The sequence below is a fragment of the Pteropus alecto genome, unplaced genomic scaffold (assembly GCF_000325575.1).
Source record: "Pteropus alecto unplaced genomic scaffold, ASM32557v1 scaffold21, whole genome shotgun sequence".
Lineage (NCBI taxonomy): Eukaryota > Metazoa > Chordata > Mammalia > Chiroptera > Pteropodidae > Pteropus > Pteropus alecto.
The window spans coordinates 9,592,591-9,611,383 of record NW_006436282.1 but is presented as its reverse complement, the minus strand read 5'-3'; the positions used below and the strand labels follow the sequence as shown (position 1 = coordinate 9,611,383).

The window sequence follows — 18,793 nt, the reverse complement described above, 5'->3', positions numbered from 1 at the left end:
CTGGGGGGTGGCTACAAATACAGATGAAGCTTTCTCACTTGCCAGCTGCTCAGTTCTTGCTGTGTGGGCCCAGTTCCTAATAGGCCATGGACCGGTACTGGTCTGTGGCCCAGGAGTAAGGGACCCCCTACCCTAGATCATATCAACTAAATCAAATATAATTGTAACTTCGTTTAAATATGTCAACGTAAGTTGGGCTTCAGGGTATAGAAATCAAATTCAACAAGTTCTATAACCATGATTAAAGTACTTCTCAATAGCTGTTCATTGTAAAGTAAAGGTTATGAAGGTGGAAGGTGGGCAAGAGTAATCTCTTAAACTCCTTCTGAAATATTGTAACCTGATTTGGTTCATTTGGGATTCGTAGCTCCCGACTATTATGCCAATGAAAAATTATGGATGTGTTCATGTAGGAAAAAAGTACTTTTTGATCTAACATGTAGTACATCTTTAAAAAGGAGCTTAAATTTAAAGGAAATGATCTATTAAAAATGAGTATGTTAAGAAACCAAAAAAATTACTTACAAAATGCTAATTTAATTCTAAAACTCTTCATTCCAATAACAGTTTTCTTGGGATTATATCCTTTAGTTTGGAAATGTGATCTGCGTGTACACTGATCATTTACATTTGCTTCCTACAGCACTCACACGGTAAAATCATTTCCTTATGTAGTGTATCTTATATGGTATCTCTTGACTGATTATTTCATGACCTTGGTTAAGCCTGCTCAAGGCTCTCTTGCTTGGTTTTCTTTGTCAGTGTTTGCCTTGTTTGCTTTTTGTTTTATTGGTGAAGACTGAGCTTGTGTCAAGAGAGACTTTTTATTATTATTCTGATATTACTCCTGTGCTATAGATGATTTTAAGTTAATATTAATTGTTAAGAAATACCAAAATGTCTTGATTGGAATCTGGAGGTGTGCTGATGGTATTGTTACCATTTAGGAAGCAAATACTGTACTTAGCTATGAGTCTTTTTAAGAAAGTCTCATGGATTTTCATAAGGAATTTTGGTCCATATCAATATTATCTTCTATATGAAGAATAAAGTATACTTTTCTAAATGTTTCTACATAATAATGATGGCTTTTTTTCTTCACAAAGGTTATTCTGGGATTAAAAAAATGTGGCCTCTAAATTATAGTTTTTCACTTTTATATCTCATGCCTCTCCCTTTTTCTTATGAGGGGATTCTTTCTTAATCTGATAGAGTAAAATGAACATTTTCCAAGATGGGCAAAATACTTTGAGTAAAAGTTTTTCTGTAAGAGTGGTAATTCGTCATGTATACTGCTCCAGTATACATTAAATTAAACATTACAAGCCATTTAAAAAAAAAAATCCCTAAATTTATTTTGGGGAAGAAGTTATAAAATTTTTGTACCAAATTAGTAGTTGGTTTAAATAAAATTTTTGCAGGATTTATCCTAGCTCGTATTAACATCTATAACAATTGAGGCCAGGTGACAGACAATTTCTTCTTAAGAAGGTGTTTATTGTCAGGAAAATTGCAAAGTTTCCTTTGTAATTACTCCATCTTTGCTATTTTGGCAGCATGTAAAGTTTTATTGGCATTTACTGAAAGACAGTTTTTTTGGCCTAGCCAGCTGGCTTTCTTTTTTGGAGGGACAAACTTTTCTAGCTCTGGTATTAATAACATATTTTTAATGTTGATAGTCTGTGGATGGGGTCTTTTCGAACAAGGGGCCAAGTGGCCAATAATGTCTGGATCAATCATATCTTCAGTGGAGTGACCTCACAATGTTGCAGGTGTTCCTCAGTCGTGTGAGTGTTGCCTCCCACTTATCCAGTGCATCATTTTTGTACTAAACTGGTCAATTTAAGACCATGTAATTAAAGGCTCTTTTCACATACAGCCTGGGAAAAAAGTGTGTTGAAATTATGAATCAAAAGTCAGGAGGCACTAATTTGAAAGGAAATAGAATTTTTCAAGCAGCACAGGTTTATCAAATCAAAATCGAAAGATCCTTTTCAGGGGACGAATATTAAAACAAGTAAAGCACAAACATTTGAAGATATGAAATGATACTAGGATGTTGTTAGGCTTCTGAGTGTGGTATATAGGTGGAGTTTCAGTTGTCTTGGTGGTGGTATTCACCACCAAGTATTTCTCTTACTTCTGGACTTCCAGGTCATGCTGATGTATGTGAGATGAGTTCTAAATTTCTAATTATACTCCTCCAGTTCTGAAGACCACAGCAATAAATTCATTTAAGCAAGTGTTTGCATCACTAATAACTTATTTCATCGCTTTTAAAATAATACTGAAGGAAATGGTTATACTTCATTTCATAAAAACATTTATTTGGCTACTTGTTCTTAGTAAAACTTAACCTATCGTAGAAACTGCTATTTCTTTTGTAATTATTTTTCCAAAGTGATGACAGGCATATTAGTAATTGGCAGTCTTCTTTGGCAATGAAATATTATCTTAATTTTGATTTTTATGTTACTATTATTTATAGAGTAACTAATATAAAATTTTAAGTTGGAGCTCCTGTGTTTGTGATTCAATAAAGAAAATTAAAAATCATATTTATTGTTGACTACTTATAAGTAAAATATATTTAAATGCTACCATTTGCATTGATTCTTCTCTATTGTCTATTATCTATTTTCTTTTTGGTATTGGTGGATTTCAAATATATTTTTACCACTTTTTTTCTGAATCATTTGTTAGAGATCTATACAGATAGTGTACAGAGGGTGGAACTCTGGGGTTTGTTCTAAGGAGTTGGATGAGGCAGAAGATGCGAGATAGAAGAAGCCCAGCTTTTATATGTTCTAACTATGGGAGGGACCTGTCTTCACGGTCACCCAGTGGTGTGGACTGAGCACCCCTGGTGTCTGTGTGTTCTGCAGGGCCCATCTGTCATAGCATTCCAAAGAACTTCTTTATGCTAGACCGAGAAACACCAGGAAGTGCTGGAATCTTCCAGCCTCTTCTCAGCTAGGATAATAATAGTTACTATGAAGTCTTTTCCAAATAGTGTGTCTATTATTTGAAAGAAATTGCAGAATTACTAGGCAGGGAAGTAATATTTATTTTTGGAATGTTATAGGGCTACAAAGAGTATTTATATTGAAGCAAAGTGGAACAATTTCTGCAGAAGAGATGTTTTACATATTCGTGAAAGTCATAATTAGGTAATTTATTAAGTAGAGCAATTTTTGAGAGGTGTGGGTTTGGGTGGGCATCTTGATTTAGAACTTTATTTCATTTTATTAGGTCTGTTTCTCAAATAGCTGCAGCATGTTCAGGTTTTATTCCTGCCAGTTGGATATGAAGTACTGTATGTTTGGGCTCACTGTACAGAATTTGTTTCCAAAAAAATAGTGTCGTGCTGCTTTCCATCTACTGGACCAGTAGGGGTAGGAAGATCTGATTTGAAGCCAGTGCAAAAATACAAACTGATTAGATTTGGATTGTTCATACATTAGGCCTTTCTTTCCCCGTTCTTACCCTTTTCCAGATGGAAGAACCAGTTTCCTCCCAGGATACTTTCTCCTGGCAATTAGACTGAGAAGATCAGGACCATTTAGTGCCACTACTGCTGAAGTACTGTGATCGTAAGGTTGGGCTTTAAAATTTAGAGGAATGAATCGACACATTCTGTTCTTGGTTTCTTTATTTTTCAGTTAATGGTACTTGTGATGCTTTTGAAATCAGGAAAATAACTTTCTGTCTTTGCTTCTGCTTTTTATTTTATTACTATAATAACATATTACTTTCCGACATCAACTGGAAAGTGGGTGGTCCATGAAACACCTTTTAAAGCATCAAGTGTTTTAAAATGGTAACCATATTGCATGTGCAGCTTTCTAATGTGCATTATGGACCCTCCCTTCTTGAATATAGTAGATTAAATCTGATTTTGCTTTTTCATGACGATGAAGGCTCCTCATAATTATGAATTTCGGTGACTGCTGTTTGCTAAAACACAGTAATGCCCTCAGTTATTATTGAGGTATGTAGATGCCTGCATGACTTCAGAACATTATGCCTTCTGAATTGTATCAGATCTTTGCATTTTCCTCTTCTCTGACATCAGTAAGGTACTTACACCCAGGAATTAAATTTTATAGCTACGAGGAAAGATTGCTTAGTCTTATGCCTTCATTTTGTACATTAGGGAGGGAAGTCCAGAGCAGTTGCACAGTTCGTTTATGGTCACACAGCTAGTTAGGGGGTAGGGTCAGATCTAGGTACAGTTAATTTACTCCTAATCCAGTGCTCATTCTGCTGGGCCATACTGTTGACTTTTTCCTTCTATCCAGGAACCTCTCCTTACAGATTTTTTTTTCCTGTGTAAATTTTTTGCTCTTAATGTAGTTGACAGACATAAAGTGAAATTGGGAGCAAGATGAAATAGAAAAATTAGTGAAGTAAGAGTCTGATGGCCAGAGTCCTGTTACTGTCATAAGTCACTTCTTTGAGTTATCTTCTATGAAAGGAGGTGGTTGGATGAATAATGGTAATAACTAACATTTACTGAGTACTTACTATGTGCCAGGTAAAATTTCAAATTCTCATGTGAGTTACCTTATTTAATTCTCACACACACTCCATGAGGAAGGTCTGTGATAAGCCTCATAGAGTGAGAAATTAAGTCACATAGCAGTTACCTAGTTTGCCAGAAGTCCTTTAGCTAGTAAGTAGCAAAGCCAAGACAAGGTATCCATGCTCTTAACCACTTTTGTTTCTGGAGGATCTACATGCTCTCTTTAGCCAAATGTCTAATGATTCTGGGTTTGAATAATAATAGAACCAATAGCTGACATTATTGAGCACCTACTACACACTTTATAAATAGTGTCTCATTTAATCCTATCAGCAACTCCACGAGCAGGTGCTATTATCCTCATTTTATAGATGAGGAAACTGAAGCACAGAGAGAGGTTAAGTGGCCTGCCTAGTCTTACAGCTGGTAAGTGGCAGTGGCAAGATTTGAAACCAGGAAGATTTAAGTGACTGTTAGCTTTGCCACTATGCCTTATTGCCTGAGAAGGAGTACTTGAGCATCTGAGCCACCGTGTAATGAATTTTGTAATATTCCTTTTTACTAGCTAGAAGTGGAGTGTGAACGCATGCGTGTGTGTGTCTGTGTGTGCGCACACACACACGCACACGCAGGTCCGTATGTGGGAACACACTCACTAATGAAATTAGCTGTGTGTAAGATGAGGGGTAGAAAACCCTCATTCCAAGTATATAAGTGAATGAAGAGAATTTAGTGCAAGAGATAATGAAGTGCAGAGTGGTGGGGATGTTGGGGACTGTGGCAAGTATGAGAACACGAGCCCTGGGAAAAGGGAAAGCTGACAACCGGCTCAGGCAACCACTGCCCTGCTTTTCTGTCTGGAAAGTGGACTCAGTGTTACTGGATAGTGTGTTTTGTTTGTTTGTTTGTTTGTTTTGTTTTTCCTAGAGAAACCAGAAGTTTAGATTGTAAACCAGAAAAAGGCTTTGAAGCTGATTTTTAAATGATCACAAGTAACTGAAATTGTTTGAAACCATCTGTGAACCAAACAAATATTGGCAACCTCTGGTTTAGATTTTCAGGACTGCTAGGTAAGTGACCTTCAAATGAGTGAGAGTTGGCTGCATCTTCTTATCACTACTAGTTTTGAAGAGAAGAAAGACAAGCCCAAACCCTGTGTTTCAGGTCTATTACATTCTATTAAGATAGCAAAATGGTACTCTGCTCTGTAGAGAAATTTGGATTATTAAGTGTACTTTTAAGAAACAACTGTCTTGTGAGGCAGTAACATAATCAGGCTTTACTCTGTAGAATGTAAGGACTCCTGGCTTCTGATTTCAGCTTTGTCCTCAGCACTAGTTTCCGAGTCTTTAGACAGCCAATACTGGATGGGGCTGTGAGGTGCAGAATCACCTCTGGGACTTTTTCAAACTACATTCCCTCCTCTATTCAGGCGTGACCCTGGCCAGACCATGCAGGACTCCCTTGCAGCAGGATGTGTAGATGCTATTACTGATAGCAGTTTGGTATTAGAAAACAGGTTTGATATCCTCTTCTGAGAAACACGTGCTTTCTCTGAGACAGTGTTGGTTTCCAAACCGCCCAGGAAGTTCCTTACAGATGCTGAGTGTTTACATCCGGAAGCATGGTAGGGGCATGTCGATGACCGTTTGCCTTCCTCTAATGAAAGGAGCTCTCCTCTTTTCTATCTTTTTATCCATTGGGCTTCCACTTTAGTACGAAGGTTTCTGAGTACAAACATAACTTGATCCCTAAAACTTATTCATATCTAATGTCCTCTTCAATTAAAAAAATTCTGAGATTCGTAATAAAGGTTAGTCTCTCTTACTTTGTCTTTGTGATTATTACTAAAAAGCATATTATGTGTTGCCAAAATAACATCAAAGGGCATACTAGGTATGGGATCTATTCCAACTGATAATAATAGTCCTTTAAAAACATTGTATCTATTTTATAACTGCTCTACTTAAAGAATATTATTTAAGAAAAAATAAATATCAGCTCACTGTGCTATGGTTTAAATTCTTATCTCAAAATATAGGTGTTTGTGTTTCCAGATGCTTCAAATAATGGAAAATCATGAAAACTTGAATCAGGGTCCCTGTCCTTAAATGTGTTTCAGTTTGCATTTTGATAGCAGTTTAGAAATGTTATCGCTTGTTTTGTCACAGACATAATTCACGTCTTTCTTCAGGCACTGTAAACAAGAGAAATGGTTTAATGGCCCCATAAAGGCACTCTGCTGATAGCTGAGATTAGGCCTTTTAGTAATGGATGTTGGTGTATGTACGCGTGAGTGGTGTGTGTGCACAGTGGGGGTGGGGAGGGCTCGGAAGAGGTAAATGTACTGGAAAAGAATCTTTGAGAGCCTCAGATGCAGAAGCAGTGCCTGCTGCTTTTCTGTGTGTCTTGGAAGATGGATTTACCGAGGATGTGACACAGTTGTTTTTATTTGTACACAAGCCTTCCCCTTTGCTTTTGGAATTTAACCGAGTACTAATTGAGGTCATTGCTATTCATTTATCACCTGAAACTGAAGGGTTAGTAACTTAAAGTGAACGATTTTCAGCTAGTGAGTGTATTCTTAACTACATATATTTGTATAAAAGACTGCATGCTTTTTTCATGCCATGCTTGTATCTGGTCTTAAATAATCTAATTTATGTATACCATTTACATTTTTACCCTTTTACAGTGTTTTTATCTTTTTTTTTTTTAATTCACTGCTATAGCCAAGTGAAAAAATTTTTTACAAGCACTTTGGTGTCCACAGAATGATTTGTTTTGACTTTCTCCGTTATATTTTGTAGACAAGTGTAAAAATTTCTCCACATTATACATAATCATGGTCTAAGTAAATGCCTTGAAGTTTTTCAAAGTACATAAATTTGTACTGTTTTAGAGCCTCAATATTGTGTCTTTTTCATCATCTTGTTTGTGTATTCCCCATAAATTGGCTACACAAGGCTGTACACTAGGTTTTGAGAGTCTGAGTAAACAGAGTTAATAAAACAAAATTAAATGTCTTTTGTTAATTAATTTAGCTGCACCCTATTGCTAACGGATGTCACTGTACCCTTCCTCCACATTTATAATTTCTTTCTCCTTTTTCATTGTAGACCATAATCTAGGATAAGAATCAGCAAACTTTCTTCTGTCAAGGGTCATATAACAAATATTTTAGGCTTTGAAGCTCCTAGGGTTTCTGTGACAAGTACTCCATTACTCAAAGTAGCCTAGACTATACTTGAATGAGTGGGACAGTGTTCTGATAAAACTTCATTTACCAAAACAGTTGAGAAGCCATATTTGGCCTACAGGCTGTAATTTGCCAAGCCCCGTTCTAGAACATCATACAAGTAGTCTATTCTAAAAGAGAATTTTTGAGCAGACTAGAAACTCAACATCAAAATTTATGGCTCCCATCAAGTTTCTGTATTCCTAGCTAGTTTTGCTTAAAAAGATACAATTTTGATTCAAAGACATGGTTCTGTTTAGAGAAGTAATTAAATATGTGATGTGTTTCTCTTTCTGGGGTAATTGTTTTGTGCTCACAGAAATTGCTACTGTATTTCACTCTTATAATAAGAGTTGAGAGGGAAGCACAGTGAAAGGTCAGTGCCAAGACAACTTATCACTGTATTTACACTCACTGTCCACATATAGAAGAAGACCCATCACTTGTGACATTTTGGTTATCAGAGTCTAGGGAAAGCTTTTAGATGCTGGAAAGCAACATTTTTCCTTTAGTGAAATGTGAGTGGTGTGAATTTTTAAATGCCTTTGGTCACAGTAATAAATTGAAAGAAGGCAGAATGCCTAAAACCAAGCACGAATGCTCTGAGAAGTGTTTTCATTTAGATACAAGTGCCAAGAATATATTACTAAGGTCATGTATACTGAAATATGCATCACATACACATGAACTAATCAAACTTAAAGAAGGCTTGCCAATACCTTTATTAGAGAAAACTTAAAAAAACAAAAAAAAACAAAAACAAAACAAAAACAAAACCCTAAAGCTCTAATTGGACTTCTATGAGCTCTTGATAGTAAGACTATATCTTAACTTTTCATCTTTCTGTAGCTCCATATTCTCTCCCCATCTCAGAACCTGGCATAGTATCTGGGCCATAGTAAATGAAAGAATTAATAGAGAAATGAATGGATGAAGAAACATCTGATATAATGGTATAGTACTACTCATGTATGAAAGAAATCATAAGTGTGTTTATTCAAAATAAATTTGAATTTGTGCTCAGGGGTTCAAAATTTGCCTCTAAAAAAATCTCAGGTCTCTAATTCCTAACCTGTTGTTAGACATGAGCTTAGCAAATATTTTTTTTTCTTTTTGCAAAATGAAGAGGAGAAAATAATGTCCTTCTTGTCTTAAATGATGAGAACCAAATAGAATAAGCAAAGATTCTCTGAAAACTTTATAATGCTATGTAAATTTGAAGTTTTTTAAAAAAGCATTATAGCTAGTGTTTTCTATCACAATGCCAAACTCAACCACAATTCAGTAAGTCAACGCCTACAATTAAACATGTTATTTTTCTTAAATTTACAAGACATCGTCATCTTCACTATAGAAATATAAACCAAAACTCAATTCATAAATTTCACTGTTTATTCTTTGGATCAAACATGAACCCGTCAGTTATGACAAATATAGTCTGTTTCCAGTTTAAATGTTCCAGCGTCATGATTGTTTATAAAATTATTCTCCTATGAGCAAATTTTTAAGTTCATTATCTTCCTCTTTATTTTAGGTGTTTAAGTGTGATTTATTATATGTGTACCCTCAACCAAAGATGTGGTTGTATACCAGCATTATTACACTTGGAAAGCCAAGGGCATTTCAATGCTCCAGTAGAATGAGGACAAGATTGTGCCTCTGTTCTAAAATGTAGGTGGAAGGGAATAGAAGATGATGTTCCATAGTTCATAAATCTAAAATGAAAACAATTAGTAACTTAACAAATACTTACAGTGAATACCATAACCCCAAGTAAACTTTTTGAATTAAGAAGTGGTTAAGTTTATTTTGGAATTGCATTTTTTTTAAGTCCTGGTATTTAGGAGCTCTTAAATTTAACCATTAGAAGAACTCAGTCATCATTAGTCAGCCTCAAGATGTGGTTTTAAAGGTCAAGCCACCATCAAAGAAAAAATGCAAGATGCATCTCTTGAGTGTTCTTTCTGTTTCTCCTCCAAAGGTCTGATTGTCCAGAGGACTTGTGGGTTATTAAAGTTTGCATAGAAATGTGTTTGAGGAATGCCCCAGGAAGACTGCCGGTTTCATAGATAAATTATCTGAACTGTCTGAAATCATGGATTAAGATATAATGTCATATCATTTTGAACCATCACTCCTTTGTAAATGAAATGAAGGAGTTAGCTCACTTGATTTGATATACCTGAAGAAGGAAAGATTCCCTTTAATTAAAACTACAAACAATGCAGACGCCTGTAGCTCTCTGTTCCAGACCCAGCAAGGATGGTACAGTAAGCGAAATGAAACATACCTAGCAGCCTCGGCAGCAGGCTGGAGCCATGTTCAGCGAAAGTAATTTAATTAGTGTTGATCATGACTCCAGATGATGGTGATTTGATAAGGAATAATTTAGTACTTAACAGCCTTTTACATGCACCAACTCCATGTGGGAAGGTAAAGCAAATTGCACAAAATGAATGTGCTGCTTTCACTTGTGCCTGTGCCAGTGAGCTGGAAAACTGCCTGTTAGCAGACGCTCAGACTCTCAGCCCCGTGATGAAATACCCAACACGTTCTTAGCTCAGCCCTCTCTGGTGGGAGTCTCTATACTACCCTTATTTAAGAATAAATAAGACAAGTCACTTTTGTGATATAGAATCTCCAGGAAGCAGGAAAGTGAAAATGAGGAAAATAAAGTAGCATGTGGTTCTTGTACAAAATGTTAAGATCTTTAGAGTGGCTTCTCCTTGTTTTCCTTACACACAGCAATTAAAAAAAAAAAAATCCTAGCCAACTCAAATTCATTGGATTACTTATTTGGCTTATGATTAGAAAAATAAAATCACAGTTCCAGGGGCCTATAATAAGTAAGAGGCCCACACACGTTGAATGTGTGCGTTATGGAGAAAGTAGGGGAGCCCTTAACTTCTGGAAGTAGGGCACCTGTGAGAATTCTTGAGCGTTGGCATCTCAGGAAAAGGAAGACATAGTTTTTTTTTTTTGTAAAGTCTTTTCAAGTACTGGATCGATTTTACAAGGCAGTTCACACTGGATCCAGGTGTTGCTAAGCGTCACAGTAGATTTGAAATTAGCTCAGTTATGAGAATGACCTAGAAATTTTATAGGATACAGAATCCTGATATATATCCCAACCTTCATGAATCAGAATTTCTGGGAGTGGTATATTATTAGTTTGCGAGGGCTGCCATAACAAAGTACCTTGAATTGGGTGGCTTAAAAAAACCAACATTTATTGTTTCAGAGTTCTGAAGGCTAGGAGTCTGAGATGAAGGCATCAAGCGGGGTTCTGAGGGCCATGAGGGAGAATCTAATCTGTGGCTCTCCACTAGCTTCTGGTGGTTTGCTGGCAATCTTTGCCATTCTTTGGCCTGTAGAAGCATCTCTCTGATTTCTGCCTTCATCTTCACATGGCATTCTCCTGTCTCTACTCTGATTCTCTCTTTTTAAAAGAACATCAGTCACATTGGATTACATCCCACCCTGATGACCTCATTTTAATCTTCCAAGTAAGGTGACAGACTGATATTCTGGGGTTAGTATGCCTTCAACATATAAAATCTGGGAGGATACAATTTAACCTATAACATATGGGATCTGGGATTCTTTTTTTCAAAAGTTGCCAGGGTGATTTGATGATTAGCCAAATCTGGAAATCTTGAGTTTAGGGATCAACTTAAACTCTGATAGCACTTTGGGAATCCTTATGTCCTTTCATCTAAGTCAATTCAGGAAGTACATGGATCCAATCTGAAAGCACTAGAGCTCAAGATAGACAGTGTATATTCTAGAATGGATCATGCCTTTTGCTTCTAGGTTGATACCAGTGGACATTTTGGTAGGAGGCTATTGTCATGCTAGCAACCATTCCTCATAGTGCCCCAAACTTGTCATTTACCCCCGCCCCACTCATCTGTATTGCTTATCCTATGAAATTGAAGCACATTCTCAGATGTCTCTCCCAGAACAGGAGCCCAGACATGTTCAAATATCTTAATTCGTATAGCGTTACATTTTTTAAACTTTTTGTTGAGATGTGCATTTATTATAATGCAAAAACCCTAAGTATACATCTTGATGGATTTTACAGATGTATATATTTATATAACCACCACCAGAGCAAGATGCAAAATATTTCCAGTACTGTAGCAGGTGACTGGTGCCCTTTCTCAGTCATTAACACTCCCATCCACCAACAGAAGGGGATTCTTTCACTATCGGTTAGTTTAGTCTGTTCTTGAAATTCATATGCTACACACTCTTGTGCTTGGCTTCTTATACTTAACTTCACATCCGTGAGACCATCTATGTTTCTGCATGTGTCAGTAAGTTGTTCCTTGTTATTCCTGTATAGTATTCTGTTGTATAAATAGAATACTGTCATGCTACTGTTAATTTATCCATTTTCCTGCTAATGAACATTTGAATTGTTTGAGTTTTTACTATTATGAATAAAGCTGCTATGAACATTCTCATATGTCTCTTTTGGTGAACACATGTAGTCCTTTCTCTTGGATACATACCTGAGAGAGTAATTACTGGCCATGGGATAGACTTACATTGAGCCTTAACAGCTACTGCCAAAATATTTCTCAAAGTGTATTTATAAATTTATAGTCTCAGCAGCATATATTGAAGTTTCTGTTGCTTTAGACCTTCAACCTTGATATGCCAAATCTTTTGCAATCTAGTCCTTTCAGTAGGCATATAGTGACAATCGCATGTGATTTTATTTGCATTTTCCTGATAGGTAAAGATGTTGAATATCTTTTCATATACTTTTTTTGTTGTTCATTTGTTTGTTTTCCATTTGGGTGCCTTTTATGAACTGCCTGTTCAAATCTTTTGTTCATTTTTAATTGGGTTATTTTGTCTTATTAACATAGCAATTCTTAATATGCTGAATATGACTTCTTTGTCAGGTCTTTCTATTGTTAACATCTTGCAGTCTGCAGCACTCTCTTAATAGTCTCTTTCAATGAAGAGAAGTTCTTAATTTCAGTGAAGCCTAATTTGCAGATTATTTTCTTCTATGATTAGTGTTTTTTGTGTCCTGTTTACTAATCTTATTCTCCCTCATGGTCCCAAAGACTTTTAAAATATAATAATATTGAATATAATGGTTTCTGATATAATGGATAAATACAATCAACTATGCATTATACTGCATATTTATTAACTCAAGGTCTTACCAATTTTATTCTTATAAATTAGATCTGATTTCTCAGGTATAACAATTTGCTACTTTTTCAAATGACCAATTGAGTTCCTTATAATGTCACTACAGCATTTTTTAAGGAAAATATAAGCCTAATACTTAATCCAAAGTGCTAAACTCAACTGTATACATTTTGCTGTATATGTTCAAAGAAATACTAAAATAGTTGAAAACTATCTGTTAAGAAAGCAACAAATGTGTGGTTAAGGATTCTGTATACAGTATTTGTCATTCTAAGAAGTCAAGTGTGTGTGAGTGTATGTGTATATACACATCCACAGGGAAATAACTTTCTTATACATATGACTTTAAATCTTCTGTCATTTTTTTAATATATATTTTTTAGACTTTTCATCATGCAGATTTAAGACTTAGGTAAAAGTAGAAAGAATAATGAACTCCCACCTACCCATCAATCAACTGTTAACATTTGTCACATTTTTCTAACTTGTATCATTCCTTATCCTTTTTTTCCATATTATTTTAAAGAAAATTCCAGATATCTTATTATTTTCTGTAAATACTTTATGAATCTCCGACTTTGTCTTTTTTTTTTGTACAACTGCCATTCCATTATCACATTCAACAGAATTAACAATAATTTTTAAGCTATCTAATACCTAGTTCATATTCAGATATCTTGTCTGTTGCAAAGTTGTCTTTTTCTAGTTAGTTGTTCAAATGAGAATCCTAACAAGTCCTTATATTATAATTGATTCTTGAGGTTCTTAAATCTTTCTTAATGGTTAATGCATTATAATGTTCCGACTTGGTAAAATTAGTGAACATGAGCACCCTTGGTAAATTAAGACATATTTAATTTCTCTTTGTTTCTATTCTTCTACTTTCTACATTGAATAGGCATATTAAATACATGTTACATTAAGGAAATACTTTGAAATAGATCACTTAGTAAAATTATTTTATGATTATTTATTATGTTTTCCTTAGACCATTAATTCGGGTAAAATTTGTTTCTTTGGCAAATTTGTCTTCTGTGACGTTTCAGATGGCTCTTGAGTACTACTGTTGAACAATTCCATCAAAATTATGTAAATGTACAAACAAATAGAATTTGTTTCCTATAGCTTGAGAGTTCTTGATATCAAATTCTTATATTAAAATCATTCAAACTTGTACAAGTTTATAATGCCATAATGCCATAATCAAGATTGAATGGTATAATAAACTACAAGGTTTTCCTTGTCATATCTGTATAGAATATAGACTTAATTTTTTGTGTTTTAATTCCAATTTTTTTAGTAGTTAGAATAAATCTTTAGAACATGTGTCCTTTGTGTGTTTATCCTTTGATTAGTCATACTTGGACATACTGTACATGAAAATAAAATCCATTCTCATGTCTATTTTTTCTTATCTTTTTACCAATTTTTTATTTGTACTAAAATTTTGGTTATTCTGACTGGATCTCTTTTAATAGATATTTGTTCAATCTTATAGAAGAAAAAAATGCATAGTGTTTTTATATATTGTTTTAAAGCTATTATTACCTTCAAATACATGTCTTCTGACCTTCATATTTTATATGATCTTTGTATTATATTAAGCATTAATGAATATAAACATAACCATGCATTAAGTCATATGAAAAAGGGCAAATCATCATTTGATGGAGAATAATTGTTTTATGGTAGATTACATGTGTCAGCTTTCACATATTTCTCACATTTCATCCTCACAATTCCAGTAACTAGATAAGCAAGCACTTTTATCTCTCTTTTATAGATGAACATTGGCCTCAAATCTTTTGAGTTTTTTGCCAAATTATCATTAGTTACCACTGGACCTGAACCTGGATTTTCTTTTAGTTCAGTTGTTATTTCATTAAACCATTACTGTTGATGGATTTGAGATATTTTCCTTTCGGTAATGCTTGAAATTATGTTCTAGTCTTCCGTTAATTCTTGTATAATCAGTTGCGTTTTTGTCTGCTTTAATCACTGGAAATCTCTTTCTGAAATATTTTCAAAATGTATTTTATGAAAACTGAGCTTCTCTTATTAATATCAGCTAAGCAAATTGTAAGTGATTCAGTTTAATAAGAGAGAGTTCAAGCAGGTATTGTGTTAGACAATAAAAGTAGAAAAGTTGTATACAGAGATTCTCCATAATTTTTTCTTCCATGAAATTTCATCAAATGTGATTTTTCTTATATGTATGTTAATATGAAAGGTTAATGACATTTTAATGAAGAGAAGTAGCTCAGGTTAATATAATTAATCCCTAATTGCATTTAATTTTTGTGGGTATTTTTGTTTTGTTTTCTAGTGGCTTTTCATGGCCTACCACTGAAAATCAAGAAAGAACCCCACAGTCCATGTTCAGAACTTGGCTCTGCCTGCAGTCAAGAACAGCCCTTTAAATTCAGCTATGGAGAAAAGTGCCTGTACAATGTCAGGTAAAGCAATCAGGTGTATATATAGAGGATGGTGGTTCTTATAGAAATAAAAAGTCTGGAATAATATAAAATCTCAAGTCATATTTTGTAAGAGTTATATCTTCAGTATATAACAAGCTAAATTAGGCAATGTGTTTTGCAGAACTCCAAAGAACCATTTACCATCTGATCACACACTTTTAGAATAATTTTAAAGCAATAATTTTCATTTACATTGTTGGTTTCTTTTCTACTGTAGTGATTGATGCATTCTGGGTTTGAAAAGAGGGTCTTGGCGTGAGCAGCTATTGTAAGATCTCTTTGGAGTGAATGCATTATGCACTTTAGATAGAGTTTATAGAAAAATATGAAACATTTGGCAGGTCTCAGCAGTACATTAGTTATCTGACAGGCTTTGCAGATGATCTATAAGATGCATTCATGGACAATTGCAATAAAGTTAGAATTTTATAAGGCTTAGCAGAGGCTATTATCTATTAAAAAGCCAGTCATTCTTTCTGATGATAATAAAGGGTGGAGCAATAAAAGTACATTGTTCATTTGTTAGAAAATTTGATAACATATATGTTCATTAAAAACCCTTCACAGTAAATTGCATTCTGCTACTTTTCATATTGGCTTCTAATTGCATAAGGAAGAAGTTGGCTCTGTGTATTGAATATTATTACCCTCAATTATAGTAGAAACTTAGTTCTTAAAAGGAGTTAGTTTAGAAACTTAAAACAGTGATTATATATATTTGCAGTTTTATAAGTTATGTTAATTCAAATTCATGATACATTATGATTCTAAAGGGTCTTCTAGTCCTCATATGTTTACTACTTACTTACACTCTTTATATCCAGGATATGTACGATTTAAGAAACTTAAATTTGTGCAATCTCTTGGCAGCTGAATAATACTTGCATATTCTATTACTATTTATTCTGGCAAACTTGTCTTTCATACCTGCTTTTCTAGGAGGTCCACTAGAACCTGCAATTATGAGCCATTTCAATTAAAACTACAAAGCTTTTATTAAAAAGATCTCTTGTAGAAGCTAATTACTATACCATACTCAGTTCAGATGACATTGTATTTGATCAATCTGAGTTTTATTTTATAGCGTTTTTAAATTTTGCATTTTATCCTTCAGTGTTATGAATTCACATCCTTTATTTTATATTAAAATAATTATTTAATATATCAAAGAATTTTTAATTAATGAACCAAAGAGATATAGAATTGTCATTGCATTTCAGCATCGATCAGAAGTGTGACTATGAAATAACTACTGCATTATATGACATATCTAACATCCATAAATTAACGGTAGAGGAATTGACTGAATATTTTAAGGTTCTCCCTGGGGAACAATAATTCCCACAGTGAAATACAGATTATGTTTTCCTTCTCTATACAAACAATAGAAATATAATATTTCATGAGGAAAAAGTAATATCCTTGGGCAAAAAACTTATCAGTTTTTTTATTTTTTTGTTTTGTTTTGTTTTTTTAACCTGGGAATGAGAGAGGTGAACGATTTTATAAAAGAAGTGGATTCTCATTTAAGAATATTGGTAAAGAAAGTAAACAGAACCAAACAATGTTTTTTATATGAATACTATTGTCTTTAAGGCAAGAGTAGACTTATATAGCACATACTCCTTCACTTCTGTATTTTTGCACTTGGATGTAATTCTCTTATATAAAAGGAACAGAATAAATTATTGCATAAGTCAGCACAAAAAGAAATGTTTTTTAAAAGAAAAAAATGTACTGATGAATGCTTTTTTTATGAGGAAATATATTTTAACCTAGAAATATATTTTTTGTTTGAAAATTTAAGTAAAATTTGTTTTTAGTAAAATATTGTTTAGATTACAAAAATTAGTTAAATCACATTCTTGAAAGCTACACATAGGAAATCAATTAAATTCATAAATAAACTTACTCATTTTATTCATTTGTGAATTTTCTGAAGTTTGACTATGACAATAGGATTTTATTCTGGAGAACATCATTTTCTACTTATTTTTATACTCTAAGAAAGTTTAAATATATCAGAGAGATTTTAATTTGCCTCATTAGTCTTTATTATTCCATGTGAGGAAGTTAATGCCAAGCATCATTTATTTTATATTTAAAAAAATGAAAATAAGGCAAAAGTGTTGCCTTCTTAAAATTCTACCACAAAGTCAAGATAGATATGGTCTCCATCATGTTTAACTGATGTTTGTTCTTGTTCTAAAATCTAATTTAACATAAAAGAATTATAATACCAGAAATATTTCATGAAGTAAAAAAGGTCTGTCAAACTTGCTCAAGGAGAAATATCAAGAATAAATGGAAATAATGCCACTTTCATAGACAGTGATTTTTCTTACACTAAATTGCTTGTATATGTATTTAAAAGTATATATGTTTTATATTTATGCTGTTACCAACTTATATATCCAGTATCCTGTTTTCTGGTTAAGTGTGTGGCAGTTTTGAAGATTACATGTTCTAGAATTACAAAACCCAAAAAACATACAATTCTAACTTTCTTATGACTTAAGCCTAAAATGTGTTTTTCTTTCCTTGGGTTAGAACTTTTTTTTTAATCATTCCAAAGAAACAAATGTTTTTGTTTTTTTTATTTCCCTTCTCTCTCCATGTATTTTTTTGTTGTTGTTTTGTGTTTTGTTTTGTTTTATTTTTTGGTTCCTTGGGTAGTGCCTATGATCAGAAGCCACAAGTGGGAATGAGGCCCTCCAACCCCCCAACACCATCCAGCACTCCAGTGTCCCCACTACATCATGCATCTCCAAACTCAACTCACACCCCGAAACCTGACCGTGCTTTCCCAGCTCACCTTCCTCCATCGCAGTCCATGCAAGACAGCAGCTACCCTATGGACCACAGGTATACAGCAAATACCATTTTTTTGTAAAAACTGTTCTTCGCATTCTTGGAAGAAATTTCTATTGCCAATTCCTAAGACCAGTAGTAGATTTAAGGTGAGCATATTAATTTTGCGCATCTGTGCAAAATACTTTTAGAGAGAGCTTGCACAATCTATAGTTATAAATAATTTGTAGAGAAGGTCATTTATAAACATTCCTTTTATAAACATTTAAATTTGTTGCTGAAATGGAAAATTAATCTATATACTGACATTTGAACATTTCCCTTTTGCTTTGCCTGAATTAAATTGCTTCACTTAAACTTTAAATCAGATCATCCCATTTTTATGAGCATATGTGTGTACTTGTTCTATAAAGTTAGGAGACTAATTTTAGTAGGTGGCTTATGGAATTAGGTTCTTTACCTTATATTGAATGGTTTAGCTGTACACAGCTTTGCAGAATAGAACTTATTTGATTAAAACCATTTCCCATCCTTTCCAAATGATGAATATTTAAGCAAATGAAT

At 33.9% G+C, this 18,793-nt stretch overlaps 1 protein-coding gene across 5 annotated transcripts in view; it reads left to right on the top strand.

The window, feature by feature from the left end:
- Positions 1-18,793, top strand: part of ETV1 (ETS variant 1) — an 83,428-nt gene that overhangs the window by 30,836 nt on the left and 33,799 nt on the right. For 4 of the 5 annotated variants that reach the window (XM_025046931.1, XM_015589393.2, XM_015589392.2 and 1 more), the window contains 2 exons: positions 15,268-15,397; positions 18,095-18,283. In XM_025046931.1, coding sequence (XP_024902699.1) covers positions 15,268-15,397; positions 18,095-18,283 — 319 coding nt within the window. The remainder of the gene's footprint in view (positions 1-15,267; positions 15,398-18,094; positions 18,284-18,793) is intronic. The other variant, XM_025046934.1, reaches the window with a different exon arrangement.